Source organism: Eptatretus burgeri, chromosome 10, assembly GCF_056783735.1.
Source record: "Eptatretus burgeri isolate ZD-2024b chromosome 10, Ebu_testis_v1, whole genome shotgun sequence".
In the NCBI taxonomy this organism is placed as follows: Eukaryota; Metazoa; Chordata; class Myxini; order Myxiniformes; family Myxinidae; genus Eptatretus; species Eptatretus burgeri.
Genome location: NC_140970.1, coordinates 30,674,461 through 30,693,877, shown reverse-complemented (window position 1 = coordinate 30,693,877; position 19,417 = coordinate 30,674,461). Strand labels below are relative to the sequence as shown.

Sequence of the window (19,417 nt, the reverse complement as noted above, 5' to 3'; positions counted from 1 at the left end):
TTCTTAACGTTCTGGGTATTCATAAATCAAGTTTAGAACTTCCACTTAATGTGATATTTGATTTGTACCCACTTTGTTTTATGCCAAATAACCCTTTTGATTTTGAATTTTAATAACTGAATGTTTGATTCCAGCCTTCCTTGTCAACACGAGCAGAATGAGAGCGTTTGCCCTCTGTAGATGAAACCGATAAAGTGCTGTTCTCGCATTTTTGGTTTGCAGGCATCTTAGTATTGTTATGGACTGTCGGGCCGTTCTGGTTGCCCAGTACGAATCCGGCGAATCTGGGCGTTTTTACACGACGCCAGGTGGGTCAACGACTGGGTGGGATCACGGCCTTTTTAGCTCTGCTACCGTACCCGTTAGAACCACTGAATCACCCAGACTCTGCGCCGATAGGAAACCACTTGACCAATCCAATAAGGCCAAGCAAACCTTGGTCACGTGATGCCATCATATCTTGCGGTCTGGAGACCGTGACCAATCCACCTTCAACAAGACTTATTTATAACCACCATGCCAAACAGAATTCACCCAGAGACCAAGTCAGGTTTATGATGTATTGCAAATGGCATGGCATCGGAAGAAGGGGTTGGGGGGGGGGGAGGCGGGTGACAGAAGGACGTAATGGCACAATAACAATGCAATAATCCCCTTACCCATGAGCCAACGATGGATGGGAACTTTAATTATGTGTGACTTAGTCCTTCAGACTTGCACAGGAGAGAGACATGGGAAAATCATGAGACGGTCTTGCCAAACCCAGCAGAGATGGTGGAGAGTGGGCGAGCGAGCCAATGTGCGTCTGCATCAGAGTGACCACTCCTTGGCTTTTTCACAAGATCCTGGCTATTCGTTGTTCACCTTGGCGTCTTGGTTTTCTATAGGTTTTCTGTTATCATCGCTTTTCCGAAACCTTGTGAATTCTTGGCTTTTTTCATTGGCTCACCTTGGCATTTATGAAAATGAGGAGTGGTCACACTGGTCTGCATACGATGCAGAATTCGAGGGTGGAGGTGTGACATCTCTGAGTAGCTCTGCAGATTTGCACACCCTCTTGCGGCAATCGGTTCTCGCATCTACACACGCCATCTCAATGCTCCGTCCTTTTATTACCTTCTTCTCATAAGGTCGTGGCCAAAAATATTGGCTCCCTTGTACTTTCTTCAAACGATGCACCATTTCTTCAAGAAAATTGTTTAAATTAAAAAAAAAAACCTTTTGGTATCCACAAATGTATTTCTTTGGTTTGCAGTGAAACAAAACAAAAAAAAAGCTGAAAACAATTACTAAATCTTGGCCTATTCCACACACAAATCCTAAAATGGCCCGGACAATATTATTGGCATCTTTTTTTAAAGTTGTTGGAAATGATTAGATTTCAAGCCACGGTGATTCTCGTTTGACTTTGGAATTGAACTCACCTATGGTGAGTTGCAGGTGCCTGCAATAGAAAAATCACTCATTCAACAAGTTTGAATAGAGAAAAGGAGACTGTTTGGTGTTACTGTATGTACCACAATGAGCATGGCGAAAAGAAAGAAAACCAGAGGATTGTCTGAAGAGGTCAGACACAAGATTGTAGCCAAGCATGAACAATCTCAAGGGGACAAAGTCTATCTCCAGAGACCTTGATGTTCCTGTGACCACCGTACGCAATGTTGTCATGAAGTTTAAGGCCCATGGTACTGTCGCCAACCTCCCTGGATGTGGCCACAAGAGGAAACTTGATCGAAGATTGCAGCGAAGGATTGTTTGAATGGTGGAGAAAGCACCTCGATGAACTGCCAAACAGATTCAAGTTGGCCTTCAGACACAAGATACGACAGTTTCAACTCTCACCATCTGCCACCAACTCAATGAAATGGGTAGGAGATCCAGGAGTACCCCACTGCTGAGAGAGACATAAGAAAGCCTGACTGGAGTTTGCCAAAACACACCTGAACAAGCCAAAATCGTTCTCAGAGAATGTCCTGTGGACAGCTGAGACCAAATTGGAGCTTTTTGGTAAAGCACATCATCTCTGTGTCTTGAGAAAACAAAATGAAGCCTTTAAAGAAAAGAACACCGTCCCTACAGTCAAACAGGGAGGAGGTTCAGTGATGTTTTGGGGTTGCTGTACTGCCTCTGGCACTGGGTGCCTTGAATGTGTGCATGGCATCATAAAATCAGGAGATTACCAAGGCGTTTTGGAGCGCAATGTTCAACCCACTGTCACAAAGCTGGGTCTCCGTCAAAGGTTATAGGTCTTGCAGCAGGACAATGACCCTAAGCACACTGAAAGCATCAAGGAATGGTTCAAGACAAAATGCTGGACTGTTTTGAAGTGGCCAGCAATGAGTCCAGATCTAAATCCCATTGAACACCTGTGGGGAGATCTCAAAACAGCAGTTGGGAGAAGGCACCCTTCAAATCCGGGAGAACTGGAGCACTTTGCACAAGAAGAATGGGCCACACTGCCAGTAGAGAGGTCGAGGAAGTTTATTCATGGCTCCAGGAAGCACTTGACTGCAGTTATTTTGTCCAAAGTCTGTGATACCAAATATCAAGTCTTGGGTGTCAATTTTGTCAATGCCATTTATTTTTATTTTCTGATTCAAAAGGATATCTTAAGTTCTGGAATATTTGCAGTGAAAAAAAAAAATGAATTTTGAAGACCAAATACTTTTGTCAATTTCAACTTATTTTTAGAGAAAATTTTGAGTTATTTGAAAAAAGTGCAAGGGTGCCAATATTTTTGGCCACGACAGTACGTCATCGATGATGTGATGCGCACCTCTCCTCCTCCCATCTCGCTCGTCATTGGTCAACAGGTTCGGGGTGACACTTCCATGACCTCTCAGCTTGATGGGCTGTTGCCGTGACCTAGCGGATTGTGAAGTTGCCTTTTCCCGCCTAAACTAAGGGCTGAAGGCTTAGCCCGACACTAAAAAGAACATTTAAGACAGAAAACAGAGAATAAAAACATTAAACATGGGCTTGCTGGCAGGGTTGATAATTTTTCGACACACACACAATAGGGTGGCTTTGATGTTTCTAACTATGCAAATTAGCAACACATCTGATGTTGCATTCAATTACTTCTGTGTTTATCCCAAACATTTAATAATGAAATAACTGATATAGTAAGCATTTTATTAACCCTTAGGTGACATTTCCACAACAATATTGCACTTTTGGCCCCAACAGATTGGTGCACAAATCGCTCACTTGCCTTTGAGCTGTCTTGTCTGGGTTTGATTCCTGACTACGATTGTGTTTGGCAGGCAGGGCGATTCGTCAGTGTTTGTAGTCCCCGAGGATGGACGTTAAGCTGGGTGTTCTGTCTGCTAATATTATTTGGTGAAGTTAAAGATCCCACGGTGTCCTTATTGATGGGTAGACGAGTTAGCCCAGTTACCCAGAACAAATTACAAATTCCTACCCAAATCGCCTTCATTTGAATGTCGTGATGTATGGCCAGCTGGTTTGTGAAAGCCTTGGGCCAAGTGTAAACGTTCTTCCCCACTCACTGGATAATGGGAGAAAGAGAGACAGATGGATGTGATTATGAATGTTCTCGATGATTTAGATTGAAATCGAAAAAACATTTAGAAATCTGATTTGTCTCAACCTGCTTCACTTCAAGCTTGGAGCTAATATCACACCAGTGCTGCATCAATGAGTATCTGCTGTAAGTTAGTGGTGTGTACAGTAGGTGCTGCAAGTTAATCGATGAGCCAGCGATGTTCCACACATTGACCTTCTGAGAGAGATTTTTTTTTTTTTTTTTTTTTTTTGCTCCACACAAATGTGAACTCGGTCTTGGCTGTTAATGCATTTTACAAAAAAAAATTTAAACTTCAACAGTGGAAACGAGGCCATTCGTAGAACGAACGCCTTACCCCTTACCCCACGCAGTTTTGAGAAAAAGGACTTGGGACTTCACTGGAAACCGTATACTGGAATGATAAGGAGAAGACTCTGGGAAGTTCCCCAGCCCTGAGAGCATGTGGCAGATTTGATTGGTCGAGAACTTTTTTCTCCCAGTTTTTTCCCACGTCTCCCACGTACAATTTTCTCCCAGTTACTGCGAAACGGAAGATTTTTTTTTTTTTTTTGTAATTGCCAAAAAGGTGATTTGTGTTCTCCAGTCTTCAAATATATTATTCAATTGAAATACAAGAAAAATTTTAAAGGCTCTAGGAAAAAAAACAAAAAAAAACAAAGCGTTGATTCGGAAGTTTGCCGCCGCTGATGTTCCCCGTCGTTAACACCACCTTATTTAATCCATTAAATTCGATATTCATGCCTGTTGTTTGTGTCCTTTATGACATCCCTTAAAACAGTGCTTCCTGTTTGGCATGATTTTCGATTTTGTTTGACTGCCGGACAGATGGATTGAAGCAATTGCCTTACTTTGAGTGCACATGTGTCCATTTCAGAGTAGACGAGACGTATTTCTGAGAAATGTGCATCCGAGAAGCATTTTTTTTAGTAAAAGTTGGGAACATGACTTTTTAACATAATTAAGGTATGCTGAATTCGACTAGCCCTGTTCCCAAGCTGAATTTTGAGTTTTTGACCGTCTAATTAGCATAAACAAACTGGCTGCCAAATTGACAACTTTGGGCACTTTCTTGGGACAGGCACTACTATACCATTTAAATAAATGCACATTGTTCACATGTACGCATCTTAGAAATGTCCCTTGAGCAATAGATCAAAGCTACAGGCTAATAAAATTAGCAACATGCCAAAAATGTTATTATGCTAATTAGCTACTTCTATTACCAAAAAAATCTATTTTCTGCTGTAACTTTGTTGCGATGCATGCAAACCTGACAAATGAGATGTCTAGACCTACCTTTTGAGGGTCAAGAAAAATGGTTAAGACATATTTGAAGCGTTTTAATTAATGTTTACATGGTTACCGATGTTTATTAATAAAATGTAGAAGTTAAAGTTGCGAGTCTGTAATCGTAAAAACTAAACAAAGTTCTATCATGCTGCTACGTGAACAAATTCCAGTCGGCATAAACAGTTTTCAGGAATGCCAAACATCTTTTAGGCAAATCGCATTGTATTCATGCAAGGAGTCTGATCATCGATCTGTTGCTGGCATGCGCACATTGATGTGCATCGTAATCCTGAATTCCGGCACGTGCAGCGTCGAGTCTTGCATTGTTTCCGACATGCGCAGGCTACCATCTCGAGGAAACTGCTGTCTGTTCTGGTTCCTCTGATGGCAATGACTAATTGAATAGTGTCCAAGAAGGTTTTATCTGTGAATTTTGACGGCGCAAGAAGAAAGCTTGGTCTGTAGCTTTTGCTTGTCTTGCATACTCATTGTCATCCTCAGATTTGCTGAAGCAGGGTGCTGTGAATACTGGCTTGCATTTTCCACGAGTTATACTGACAGGATGCAGCTCCTCCAGGCCATTTGGCACAATCAAAGTATGTCTTGCGGATAGCTTGAGATTTTTAAGAGAAGCATCAGTCGTTTTGGCCTCGTTGCCATGCTGCCATTTGAGTTGCATGGAAGGTATTCTTTCCATCAAGTGTTTCATCAAGGATGTCAATGTTATCACGGGTGTAGTGGATGAATTTATTTGCCTCAATGTTTGGTGGCATGATGGCACTAGTTGCTTTGTCCAATGATTTGAGAGTGCTCTCAGCCAAGGAGGTGTCTACTTGCAACACCTGTTCATAACTCAGGCAATGCCCTGCCTTGTTGAACAATCGTACTAGGTCTTTTGACCGCGTGTCTTGATGAAGAGTACTTGCAAGACCAACATATTTTGGAGTCCATTTTTTGCCACCACTGACGCAGTATATAAGATCTTGTGCCACACGCAGAACTCTGCTCCGGACATCATCTTCAAGGGATACCTGGCCACCGACGATCGGTCTCAGTAGCATATATAAACTCTCGGGAATGCATGCTATCGCATCTTCTTCACTGACAGAGAACCCTTTGTGTCCTGGAGTTTCCATCATGTCTCCACGGACTTTCATAGCTACATGAACAAGTGAAAGGAAAATGTCATCCTGGGGCTCATACTTAGGAAAGGCTAACTTTTCCTCACTCTCCTCTGTGTCTGCTTTCATCTGCAAATCTCCTGTTGGCTGGTACTTTGTGGGAATCAATACGGTTTTTCGTTCTGATATACAACTGTCAAGAGGTTGAAAGAAATTGAAAATGTCCCCAAGCTGTGACTGCAACTTTTCCTTGAATGTTCCTCTTCTGCTTTGATAGGACGGCTGAATCATGGTTGAAGATTCCTCAGCTAGCTCCTTATACCTTTCCCATACATCATCCAGAAGAATCGCACATCCTTTGTCAGCCGATTGACGGAGCTCTTGGCAAAGCCATATCATAGCAAGGTCTGTATTTGCTGACTCCTGCTTTGTTTTGGAGGTAGACCTGTTAAATGCACTAAGACGAGGCAGATGATATTTGGCTTCAGCTGCAATTAGGTCAATCACTCCTGCCAGTCGAAGGCCAACTTTGTAATCAAGATGTGAGGCTTGAATTATTTGATCACTCATTTGCTTCGTCATGACGGAGATCAGTCGTGCCTTCTTATTTGCAGGTTGACAGAAAATACAAAGGCTCCAGTTGATTGGCTGCACACCTTTTTGCAATGAACGCCTGTTACCACCTGGAACACCTGAACTGCAACCTGTTCCCTCTGTTGAATACTCTGTCTGAGTCCTCTGAAGATGTTCTATTTTACTCTTGTCTGCGAAGTGGGCAGAACAAATTCTGTGCCACACAAGAGATACGGCTGTGGCAGAATCTAATCCATTCTCAAGACGATCAATTAAGTCTATCTTTTTGGAGTCCCTCAGCTTCTTTCTGCTACAGGCTGTATTCCTGAGTGTTGTGAGTCCCTGTTCAGTTGCTTCACTCAGGTTTTTTTTTTCTGGCTTTATGCGTTTGGCAGAAAATGCACAGGCTGTAGTCGACAGGTGACGTCCTCTTCAAGCTAATCACAGGATCCATTGTAGCCTGCAAACAAGAATGAATCATTAGTATAGGCCTACACTAAGCCCTTAACAACTTAACAGTTGTTCCACAAGTAAAATAGATTCGCATTGCGCTGGTATAGTAGCGCCTGTCCCAAGAAAGTGCCCAAAAATTGTGAATTTAGCAGCCATTTCGTTTATGCTAATTAGATGATCAAAAACTCAAAATTCAGCTTGGGAACAGGGCGAGTCGAATTCAGCATACCTTAATTATGTTAAGAAGTCACGTTCCCAACTTTTCCAAAAAAATGCTTCTCGAGCCTCATCCAGGGCCCTTTTCGAGAAATAATTCTAGTCCGGAGCCAAAGTACTGATAAACTGCAGGTTCGTGTTCTACAGTGTTCAAAATATAAAATTCAATTCAAATTGAGCAATTCCACGATCAGACTGGTAGGCAGACAGAGTGAACTAATTGCTTGACCCCGCTTTGCGCTCCGTGCGCGTTTGCTCTCAGGCATATGATGTTTATTTACCTTTTGAGGATAATCCGATGGTATTTATTGCCGTATTGAGAAATATGAACAATCCATTGAGTGGTTTGCCCAGAAGTTGTTCCAATTTTGTCGCTGATGTTTGTTTCTCACCCACAGCCCTGTATTGTGCGGTTGGACGGAGTGGTGGAGACGGACTTGGCTGTGCATCTCGTTTTGGAATAGTGAGGAGGGGTGGGACGGAAATGTTTGAACCAGCATGTGGGAAGTTGTTTGAAGGTTGCAGTGAGTGTGTGGAATGCACACTGCAAATTGAACGATCGATCTGTGCATACGTTTGTTCACGAGCTTGTTTGCTTTTACATGTCTGATCGTGTGGGTCTATGTTTCATTTTCTGAGGCCAAAAATTGCCATTAATTTTTTTTGGTGAGTGTGATGCATGCACATGTGTCAACAGTACAGGGACGCCACCATCTTGAGAAACGAAAAAGCAGTTCTCGGGTCGAGGTGTGTGTTTGTGTGTGTGTGTGTCAGTGTACCAGGTGGAGATTTGTTCAAGCTGATTAAAACGCGGACCTGGTTGGATGAATACACGAGTGGAATTATTTTCTATCAACTCGCCCTTGCATTGCAGGTATGATGAGAGGGGGGGGGGGAGAGAGAGAGAGAGAGCGTGAGGGTTGTAAGTGCAGTTAGGGGTAGTGTCCCTTTTGGAGCACTGATGTGAAATGTGCCAGATGGATTTTCCATCTGATTGGGTTGAATTGAGACAAAGTCTCAAATGTGATTTCTTAATATGGAGCGTCTACTGGTCGGTCGTCTTGTGGAGTTCCGAAGACCACTTGCCCTTCACTGGGTTCTTTCCTCTGTGGGTGAACAGTGCCTTTGTTGTGGTCCAGCTTGAATTAAAAATGGATTAAATTTAATTTTTTTTTTGTCACCAATCGACACAAAATACCCCACAATGACGAAGTGAAAACGTGTTTTTAGAAATTTTTACAAAATAATCAAAAATGAAAATCTGAAATGTCTTGCATAAACATTTTGTCGAAGTCCCTTTGGCAGTGATTACAGCTTCGAGTCTTCTTTGGCAATGTCTATATCAGCTTTGTCCATATGGATTTGGGGATTTTCTCCCAATCTTCTTTGCAGATTTGCTCAAGCTCTGTCGCATTAGATGGGGAGCATCGGTGAACAGCAATCATCAAGTATTTCCACAGATTCTCAATGGGGTTCAAGGCTGAGCTTTGGCTGGATCACTCAAGGACTTTCACGTTCTTGTTCTGAAGCCATTCCAGTGTTTCTCTGGCTGTATGCTTGGGGTCTCTCCCATAAAGCCATAACTTGTGAAGTGCTGCAGAGATTGTTGTCCTTGCGGCAGGTTTTCCCATCTCAGCCAAAGAACTCTGTAGTTCTGTCAGAGTGGTCATTGGGTTCTTGCTCACCTCCCTGACCAAGGTCATTCTTGCGCAGTTCAGTTTGATCAGACCGCCAGCTATAGGAAGAGTCTGGGTCGTTCCATATTCTTTCCATTTCCTAATGATGGAGCTCACTTTGTTCTTGGGAACTTGCAGCACTCTAGAAATTGTTTTATACTCTTCCCCAGATCTACGCCTCCTCACCATTCTATCTCGGAGTTCTCCGGACAGTTCCTTGAACTTCTTGGTGGAGTTTCTGCTCTGACATGCACTGTCAGCTGTGGGACTTCGTATAGAAAGATGTGTTTCTTTCTTAAACCTGTCCAATCAATTGATTGGAGTCCACCTGTGGCCAATTCAAGTTATAGAGACATCTCAAGGATGATCAAAGGAAATCTGATGCACCTGAGATCAATTTGGAGTGTCATAGCAAAGGAGTTGAGTACTTCCTGACGCAAGAGATTTCAGATTTTTATTTTAAATTAATTTGAAAAAGCATGTTTTCACTTTGTCATTATGAGTTCTTTAGTGTAGATCGGTGACAGATAATTTATATTTGATCCATTTTAAATTCAGGCTGTAACACAACAAAATGTGACAAAAGTTTAAGGGTGTCATTACTTCCTGGAGGCACTAATTGTAGCAGGAATTTGCAATTCTCCTTTCATACCTGAAGACAATAGCTCACTGGGCCTTGAGCCCCAAGTGTGTTCTGCAGATGTGATCCCACTTTTTCCCAAAGTCCCCAAAGAGTGCTGGTGACCTCTTGTAAGGGAGGCGTGGGTAGGTGGGGGACGGGTGTACTCCATCAATGCAACCCCATTTGTTCTGTAACGCAGGCACATCTTGCACAATTGAAAAGAAAACCAGAATTATTTTACTTTGTCCTCCAGATTACACTTGATCAGAAAAGTGTTTTGTAAAACTGCGGAAAAACGACTTGAACAATACTTAAAATTATTCGTACATGGAATGGCCAACTTAACATTCTGTGCGTTCTCAGAAAGTAAGCCGTACTCAGTGATGGGACACTTTGCCTTCAAATTGTCGTGGAGGGGTACGGGGGCAGTCAACACCCTCGTACATCAGACGCCGCATACCGGTCTTGAAATCATCTGGTCTGATTTGGAATCGAACTCGGAACAGATTATTTGAAGATCGGTGATTGACCACTGACCGATAAGAGCATGAAGGCTGAAAATCGGCTGTTTAAGCTATCCACATATTACGTACGATGAATAGTTTTGGGAAATGGCAGGAATGGGTGCCATTACAGAAGTGAGGCTGGACATCCTCACCACCAAGAAGTGCAAGAACTTGTCTTGTGATCGATTTTATATTATTCAATTTGTCTGTCCCTTCCCCATTTGCTTCCGGTCAAGTACCTGCATAACAAAGGGATAGTTCATCGAGATGTGAAACCAGCGAATGTACTACTTTGCTCTGCCGAGCAGGGTGCCTGTTTGATAAAGGTACGCGTGAATCGTGAACTCTCCATTTGTACATCAATTAGAAAGCTGCGCATGTGGTTTTTTTTTTTAATTGTTTTTTGTGTTTTTTCTCTCGGCCTGAAGATGGTGAGGAGTGTGATGCCATTTGCTTGTTTGCTTGTTTGATTGCTTTACCTCTTCCCACTGTCCTCCGTCCCTTTCCCTGCTCCGCAGGTGTCAGACTTTGGCCTCTCCCGCGTGCTGGGCCCTTCTAACTGGCTCTCTACCTTGTGCGGAACTTTTCTTTACGCGGCGCCTGAGGTTCTGGGCAATGGTTCACACCCTCGGTACAGCTCGCCCGTTGACCTGTGGGCAGCCGGGGTCACGCTCTATGCCTGGTGAGGCTCGCATTAAAAAAAAAAGTATGAAGTTTGGTTTTCCTTGTGAGAGCAGGAAATTGATAGAAAGTGGGTGAAGGAATTTTGAGTTTGGTTGAAGTTGATTGAAGGAATAGATAATATTTCAACTCTAGGGAGTGAAAGCAGAGCTACGTGTTTGCATTCCAGTTTGTTTGGACGTCTGCCGTTTTTGGGAGAAGAAGAAGAGCTACGCATGGCCATTAACCAAGGCTGGGATGGAGTGAGTAGAGTTTCCAGGACGACGGTGAACGAGGGTCCGAAAGTATCGGATGATGGTAACTCGTCATTTTTCATAATCTCGTGTTATCTCTCCAACTTTTCACCCCGTCCCCTCTATCTTTTCTCTTGTGATCCGTTTCCCTTCTATTTACAGTCTTTGCGCAAGTGACTTTCCGTTGAAACATGCAGAGGCATTTTGTGGACCATTCATCTTCAGGAGTGTTTGTATTAATTGGGATTTCACAATCGGACTATTATATCAGTTTTTTTTTTTTTACCCCCTAAAACATTATGCACCCTGTGTGAATAAACCACCAGTTTTGAACTCATTCAATACAGGAGTTCAGTTGTAATGTTAAGCCTGGTGTTGGCTTAGTGGTTAGGGTGGCGGCTTGGGATCCTAGTGTCCTGAGTTCAAGCCCCGTTGGCCGCTGAATTAATACATCAGGAGGTTGACTCAGCCTGTCATCCTTCCGAAGTCGGCAAAATGAGTACCAGTGTACTGGTAAGGGGGACACTGCATCAGCGGCATAGCCGCGTCTCAACCAATGATGCCACCAGCAGCCACAGGCTGCGCTCGATAGAGAGAGTCGTAATGTTTCCGCTTCCAGGAGTATGAATTTTGTTTTTACCTTGTCAACATTTCCGTCACACCCCAAATACAACCAGCAGTTTTCAACTCTTTCCGTCCAGTGGTTCAAGTGTGTGTCGGACAAAAAAACCCACAAACAAACTGGAATGGCACTCGGTGGGGTGCATACCTTCACCAGGCGAAACAGTCTCTTTTTGTTGTTGTTTACATAGTCGAGGTTCATGGAAGAGCTAGAATTGGTACACTGAACAGATCAGGACAAAAGGAGGAGCTGAGACGCACAGAGACAGAGAGAGAAAGTATTGGGAACATATTGAAAGATCGAAAGACGGTTTACATTTTGTATCCCACTGAGAGGATGGATCTGCATCTGGCCAGGAACCAAAATCGAATTGCCTTGTTCTTGATACCGACCCAACTCTTCCACCAAGCTTCGTCTCAATCCATCCACAACGTTTTGAAATATCATGCTATATCGATCGTTTTTTGGCTCAATATCTCAAGGGTGAAGAATTACCAACAATTCTTGTTATGTTCTGTGTCCTTCACTTCATCTTCATCTTCACCAAAATCTCACCAATTCGTCCTTGTCACCCACCCAACCTGTCCACCAAGTTTTGTCCGAATTCATTCATCACTCTGAGATATCCTGCTCACAGATGGACAGACAGGTGAAAACATCACCTCCGTCCACCGAGTAATTATATACAGTGTAGTAGGATACGGGTTTTCCCCTCCCCTCTGTCTCTAATTGTATTTGTACATGACTTTTGTTGTTTGCTTCTGTAATGCAAACCATTGTTTATTTTAAATCCCAAGATGTGTCTCATTTGTATTTCTCCCTGCAGCTCTAGATCTCTTATCAAAGTTGTTGGTTGTCAATCCTGATAACAGACTTACATCAACGGATGCACTCGCTCACTGCTGGCTCCAGGTACGTCCTTTTGAGTTTCTCCTGGCTCGTATTGTCTTTCATGCTGTACACCGTGATTCCGTACAGCTCTTCACCCCCGAGATGCGCAAATCGGAATCCACGGCCTTGCTGTCCGTTATCCCCTCTTTCGCGAACAGTTTTACTCTTTTTGGGGGTTGCGTCAAGCCTTTGAATTGGTGCTGAGGCTTTTCTCAATTTATCAGGTCTCACTGTATCCAATTATTGGGAATGTTTGAGAATCACAGGAGGGTTTGTCAATGAGATTGGAATTGATGGATGCAATCCAATACGGTAGATATTGTAATCCAGGCCTTCAACTACAACAGCACTCGGTGGAGTGCATCCCTCTGCCTGGCTGAACAGTTTACGTTTTGTATCCCACTGATGGGCCGGATCTGCGAACCTGAACCAAAATCTAATGAGCTTGTTCTTGTCATCTAACCAACTCATCCACCAAGTTTTGTCATCATACATCCACAACTTTTTGAGATATTGTTTTTGGCCCCATTTCTCAATGGTGAAGAATCGCAGATAAAAATTGTAAAATTATCGTATCCGGATCTTCACCTAATCGATTCGTCCTTGTCACACACCCAACCTGTCCACCACATGTCGTCCTAATCCGTCCACAACCTTTTGAGATATCCTGTTCACAGGCAGACAGGAGTGAAAACATAACCTCCATCCACCTTCGGTGGCAGAGATAATTAGGCTGATATGTGGAGAAATCCATGCGACATGATTGAGAGTTTGCAAAATGAAGTCTGGCCGACAAGATGAACTGATTGACAAGTTGCAACAAGAAAAAGAGCAATCGGAGATTGCAAACCCTCGCCAGGACTTCTTTTGAGTGCTGTATTTTTATAGGTTTTCAGGTAAATCCAATATGGCTGTCAAACCATGTGACCTATTTTGTTCCTCATGGATAGGCGGTCATACGTGCAAAGTTTCACCTCGATCTGTTTTGCCACTGCAGAGAAGAAGATTTTTTTTTAAGGTTTTATTTATTTATTTTCAAACAATATGGCTGCCGAATCACTTGATCGATAATGTCATGATTTTTTTTTTTTCTGTGGATCATTTTATCCAAAGATGACCCTCAAAAATTTTCATACTGATCAGATGTGGCGTTCTACATATGCAATTATGACGTCATAAAAAATTGCACTCGTTCCCCATGAGGAGTACTTGCCGTGTCAAGTTTCACTTTTTTTCCTTGGTGCAGTTTCAGAGATAGAGGTCCAAAGTTTTTCCGTTTTTCCAATCTGGATGCCATACTACATGATCTATGACGTCATAATTATCATTGAAACATTCTACATGAGTAGTCGCACCAATGGTGAAAATTTCGTCTCGATCCGACAAGTTGCGGAGAAAAACATGAAAGTTCTGTGCAGACAGACAGACAAACGGACCCAAATGCAATACCCTCTCTGAATCCTTCGGCGAGGGTAACAAGAACAAAATGGCAGTTCGTACCATAAGGAACAGGGAGATACAGACACTGCACATGAGTGAGTGAGGAGCAGACATAAAAGGAGGAGTGGGGGGGGTGAAGTCGAGTGGAAGAGAATGGGGGGGGGGGTGTGTTGGGAGAAAGCATTGAAGGACTGAAGGGAGAGGCTCAATACAACAGACAATGACAAGAGAATAGAAGGATGAAGCAATGGAGGGGAACTTCAAGCTTGGAAATGTGGAACACATACGACCCATGTGGGCTGGAGGATTATTGACGGAGCGAGACCGTGAATGTGCCCAACCCTTTGTGTCCAATTTTTTGTTGTTGTTGTTCTGGACCTGAAAGATTCCGACTTCACACCGTTTCTATTTACATCCTGAACGTACTTGATCTTCAAGATCATAATGTGAATGGAAATGAAAACGGTTGCCTATTAATTCCTTGGGAAGCCTTCACATCACTTTGGCGTTAACGTTCGTGTGGGTTATTTTATTAATGAATTGATTATTTGTGTATATTTGCAGAAAAGTGAAATTCCAGAGACGGTGGCTGGTTTGATGGCCCCTTGGAAACCTCCTGCACCAAACTTCTCACAAGAAGCTTTTTCGCAGTCAGCTGCGGGAGAGTGCTCACTCGAGCCAGGTGAGCAGGTTCCCATGGAAGACGAACACAACCCCGAACAAGATTGAGTACCCCCTTCACCCTCACCCCGGAGCCGGGGGAATCTCCACATGAGCAGATCTGACCAAATAAATGTTGTGTATCATTTGTAATGTTGGGTACGTCTCAGATGGGATAGCAGTTGCTGGTTGAATCGTCAGGCCTGATCCTGTCAAAGTGTGTTAGTGAAACTTTAATTTTTATTAAGACGTGTGCTGTACACGTTCGCGCCGTTCATCTCCTGAGCTGTTGGCCTGACATTACTTGTAAATATCATTTCAAAAATACCTTTTATGGACATTTCTTCATTTTCTACTTGAACTGTTTCCTTCAGTGATTTGTGCTTTGGCAAATTCTCAATTTTCAAATAAACTTCAATACCGTTTGCTTTGTGACTTTTTTTTTCCCAGTGCATTCACATCGGGTCATCAGTAAGTCTGTGGGAAATAATGGAAACAAAACTTGGGGAAAAAAAATGGGAATAATGGCTGATCAGTTCACCATCGCAGTGGTCTGCCATCTTCCGTCTCATTTCTTTCTGGTCTTGCACCCTCTGCCTTCTCCATGCTCTGTCCCCTCCAAGTATCCGTAAGACGCACGTGGTCAACCTCCTAGTGAAACTGCCTCAAGTCAGAACCACTGCTCACCTCCACTCATTTATTCCTCTTCCAACCACCGCCCCCCCCCCAACTCGTGAAACAGCCCCTCCACACTCTTCAAGACAGCTGTTCACCACCACTCAGGTCATCCCCCATCCAAAGCCATGATCTTTTCTCCACCTGTTAAAACCCTCCCAAAATTTTACTTACCTATCCATCTTGTCCACCCCTTTTGTTCTCCTCCACCTCTCATCGTTACCTGCATCCCTTGCTTGTCTGTCTCCATATTCCTTCTCCCTCTGCCCTGATATTGGAATTTCCACGCTCCACGTGCTGCTGGCGGTGTGGCAAAGGAGATTGACCATGTCCTCATTGACGGTCGTTGGAGGATGATCCAGAACTGCAGGGTCTACCGGAGTGCTCAGTTCCTCAATACTGACCACAGGCTTGTTGTAGCAACTCTAAAGCTGCACCTTAAATCCTGGAGAATGGTACCATCCCAGACTTGGCTGTATGTTGCCAAGCTCAGGGATGAGAGAGTAGCTGAGGAGTTTGCGAACAGGCTGAGTGGACACTTGGGGGGTCTGGGTGCTTTGAGGGGTCCTGAAGAGTTGTGGAGCGCCTTCAAGACCACCGTCCTTGATGTTGCCGGTGGATGTCTTGGAACTCACCGCAGGGCAAAGAAGAATTTTGTCTCTCAAGGGACACTGGATACCATTGACCAGAGTCGCAGGGCCAGGCTGAATGGCAGAGCTGAGCTGTTCAGGGAGCTGAGGCGTAAAACTGTACGTGCACTGAGGGTGGACAAGGAGGCCTATGTGCGAGGAATCTGTGAGGGGGTAGAGCATCACCTGTGGACAGGTGATTCTCGTCCCGCTTACAGGGGAATTCACGCATTACGTTCATCCAAGCCCATCCCTCGGAGCACTACAGTTCGAGCAGAGAGTGGTAGGCTCCTGACAGAGGAGTCTGAAGTGAATGCCCGCTGGGCCGGTTACTTTGAGCGGTTGTACCAGGCTGATCCTCCAGCTGTCGAGTTGGACGTCAAGGGTGTTACAATCCCTGTTGCTGACCCTCGAATCAACTGTGGTCCACCTACGTTTGTGGAAACACGGGCTGCGGTGAACCAGTTGAAACGGGGCAAAGCTCCAGGGATCTGTGGCATCCATGCTGAACTTCTCAAGGCTGGTGGAAATGCTGCACTCGTGTCGTTGCATGCAGTTTTGTGCTCTGCCTGGAACACAGGCATCATCCCAACTGACTGGAAGAGGGGCCTTGTTGTCCCTCTCTGGAAAGGGAAGGGTGATCGCCAAGACTGCAACAATTACCGAGGGGTGACGCTGCTCTCAGTGCCGGGCAAGGTCTTTGCTCGGATAATTCTCGATAGGGTTCGCCACCATCTGCTTGAGCACCAGCGTCCAGAGCAGTCAGGCTTTACACCAAAGAGGTCAACGATTGACCGTATCCTTGCACTTCGTGTCCTCACCGAACGCAGACGAGAGTTTCGGCAGGGGCTGCTTGCAGCGTATGTTGATCTCTGTAAAGCGTTCGATTCAGTGAATCGGGATGTCCTCTGGAGGATTCTTGGTCTTCGTGGGGTGCCACCAAAACTCATCGATCTGATGTCTGAACTCTACTCTGGTACTGAGAGTGCTGTGAAGTGTGGTGGTACCATCTCTGACTCATTTCCAGTAGTTACTGGAGTTCGTCAGGGATGTGTACTTGCCCCCACACTTTTCAGCACTTGTATGGACTGGATTCTAGGGAGGATGTCGGAGAGATCAAGTTGCGGTGCGTCATTTGGGAATGTCAAGATCTCGGACCTTGACTTTGCAGATGATGCAGTCATCTTTGCGGAGACTTTAGACATCCTCTTGGGGGCCCTCGAGGTGCTGAATGAGGAGTCGGAGCCGTTGGGATTACGGGTTTCTTGGGTCAAAACTAAGATCCAGGCTTTCGGTGACATCTTGGATGCTGCTGTCCTGTCTGTGTCTGTTTGTGGTGAGGATGTTGAGGTCGTGGAGAGATTCACTTACCTTGGCAGTGATATTCATGTCTCTGCTGGCTGCAAGTCAGAGGTCAATAGACGTCTGGGTCGGGCCTGGGGAGTCATGGATTCACTGGATCATGGGGTGTGGCGCTGCCGGTACCTGTGCGGGAGGACGAAAGTCCGAGTCTTCAGGTCCTTGGTACTTCCAGTCTTGCTCTATGGGTGCGAGACTTGGACTCTGACCAAGGATCTGAGACGGAGACTTAATTTCTTTGGTACCAGGTCTCTTCGGAGAATCCTTGGCTATCGCTGGTCGGATTTTGTGTCCAACGAGCGGTTGCTGAGAGAGACTCGAATGAGATTTGTTACCTGCATAGTCCGTGAGCGTCAGTTGCGGCTGTATGGACATGTGGCTCGTTTTCCTGACTCTGATCCTGCTCACCAGATTCTCTCAGCGAGGGAGTCTCATGAGTGGAGGAGGCCAGTGGGTCGACCACGTGCCTCATGGTTGCAACAGGTTGACCATCATCTCAAGGAGATGGGGATGGGCCTGGCATCTGCCTGGGGGATGGCCAGACGGAGGCCCCTGGAGTACCGGCGGAAAGTGGACGCAGCGACGCGCTGTTCTGGCACATGCTCCCATACCTGACCTGACCTGACGTGCTGCAATTGTCACGTTTTCAGTCAATAATTATCCAAACTTGTTTGTTTATTTCAAGAGCAGGTTTTGGGTCGCTGATGACCGCGTGATTCGAAGGTTGTAATCACATTAATAATAATCGTTGGGCAATTATTTTCTTACATTTGAAACTCAAAATATTGTTACGAATTTGGAATTCAATCGCACACAACGTACAGGTTCCCTTAGTCAGCTATGTCGATAAGTGCATGTTCCCTAGATAGCTCACCTTCCATTGTTTAAATGTTTTGAAATCGATTAGATGTGCTGCGGATCGATTTAATAGTTAGGGAACGAAACAATGGAGACGTCCCTCCCCCTCTTCTGCGAAGAGGAAGAAGAACCCTGCGGTGACGTCAACAACTCCCTCCCACCCGTGGTTGAGCGGGGGGGGGGGAGGGTGGATCACCAGGGCATGAGTCACGCCAGGTGCGGGGGGAGGGGGTGCAAAGGATAAAGAGGACATCTTTTCTGAGTTCATAAAGAGTCCCGTGGGAGTCCCGTGCTAGGGCTGAGTTCGTGTGCTGAGTCCCGTGGGAGGAGTAAGCTTTTTGTTTCGGCAGTTCGGGGAGTCGGGAGGAACCCAGAAGCCAAGGAGCTGCATGGAAGTCCGGGCGTCGCGAAGGAGACGCGAGCTGGAGGCGCAGCCTTGCCTGCTGTGTCGCGCAAACCGTGCGTTCGTGTGGAGAGAGCCAGAGAGAGCTCGCCCGCCACACGGAAGGCCCGAGCTCGACCGCGGCTACGCTAGCTGCCGTGGGAAGGAGTATCGCGGGTCGCCCAAGCGCGTTCGTGTGGAGAGAGCCGGAGAGAGCTCGCCTGCCACACGGAAGGCCTGAGCTCGACCGCGGCTACGCTAGCTGCTGTGGGGACGGGACGTCGCGGGTCGCCCAAGCCAGACACCACGAGGGTGCAGGTAACCTGCAACGGTCTCGTGGGACTCGTTCTGTCTGCCAAGTCCCACGCCATAAAGACCCAAGAGGTCCAGTCTGACCCCATTGCCTTTGATGGGGTCTTTTTCCTGCTTTTCTTTCGAATGAATGTTGTGGCGTCGAGTCCCGTAAGTAAAACTGTGTAAGTGACTGTACATTAATAATTGCTTGTAGACGGTTGTCGTGCTTTTGTTGCTTGTTTAATTGCATACGTGTTTCATTATAATAAATGTCCTTGTGTGAATGTAAACCTGCTCGTTGCGTCCATTCCCTCATTGACTGAACATTTCGTGTGTTGGGAGTTAGAAAGCCGTTGGTTTGTCGTAATAGGGGGACATTTGGACCGACGGTTCTCGGAATCGCGCACAGACAAGCTCGCCTCGGCGGTGGAATACCCCGGTAGTTGGATCACGTGGGTATTTAGGTGCATTGAAGATTGGCAATCGACCCTACCCCACGTGATGTGCCGATTGGTGTATTTCGGTTCTTGTACAAGGACCCATCGCTCGGACTTATCCGGGCGGCGATCTATATTCCGGGCGATCGGTCGCGCCGACTCGACTTGCAGCTCCATCCAGAGCGGTCAGTTGGCGGCCGACCCCCGGCCATTAACAATATGCTAAAATTAACTTTTAGGTCAAAACTT

General features: G+C 45.3%; 1 protein-coding gene across 2 annotated transcripts in view; it reads left to right on the top strand.

The window, feature by feature from the left end:
* LOC147018219 (serine/threonine-protein kinase Chk2-like) overlaps nucleotides 1–14,959 on the top strand; it is a 21,726-nt gene extending 6,767 nt beyond the window's left edge. For both annotated transcript variants that reach the window (XM_085897699.1, XM_085897700.1), the window contains 7 exons: nucleotides 7,602–7,666; nucleotides 7,978–8,077; nucleotides 10,244–10,333; nucleotides 10,526–10,689; nucleotides 10,858–10,985; nucleotides 12,370–12,455; nucleotides 14,439–14,959. In XM_085897699.1, the coding sequence (XP_085753825.1) occupies nucleotides 7,602–7,666; nucleotides 7,978–8,077; nucleotides 10,244–10,333; nucleotides 10,526–10,689; nucleotides 10,858–10,985; nucleotides 12,370–12,455; nucleotides 14,439–14,603 (798 nt within the window). In that variant the 3' untranslated portion in view covers nucleotides 14,604–14,959. The remainder of the gene's footprint in view (nucleotides 1–7,601; nucleotides 7,667–7,977; nucleotides 8,078–10,243; nucleotides 10,334–10,525; nucleotides 10,690–10,857; nucleotides 10,986–12,369; nucleotides 12,456–14,438) is intronic.
* Nucleotides 14,960–19,417: the final 4,458 nt, after the last annotated feature.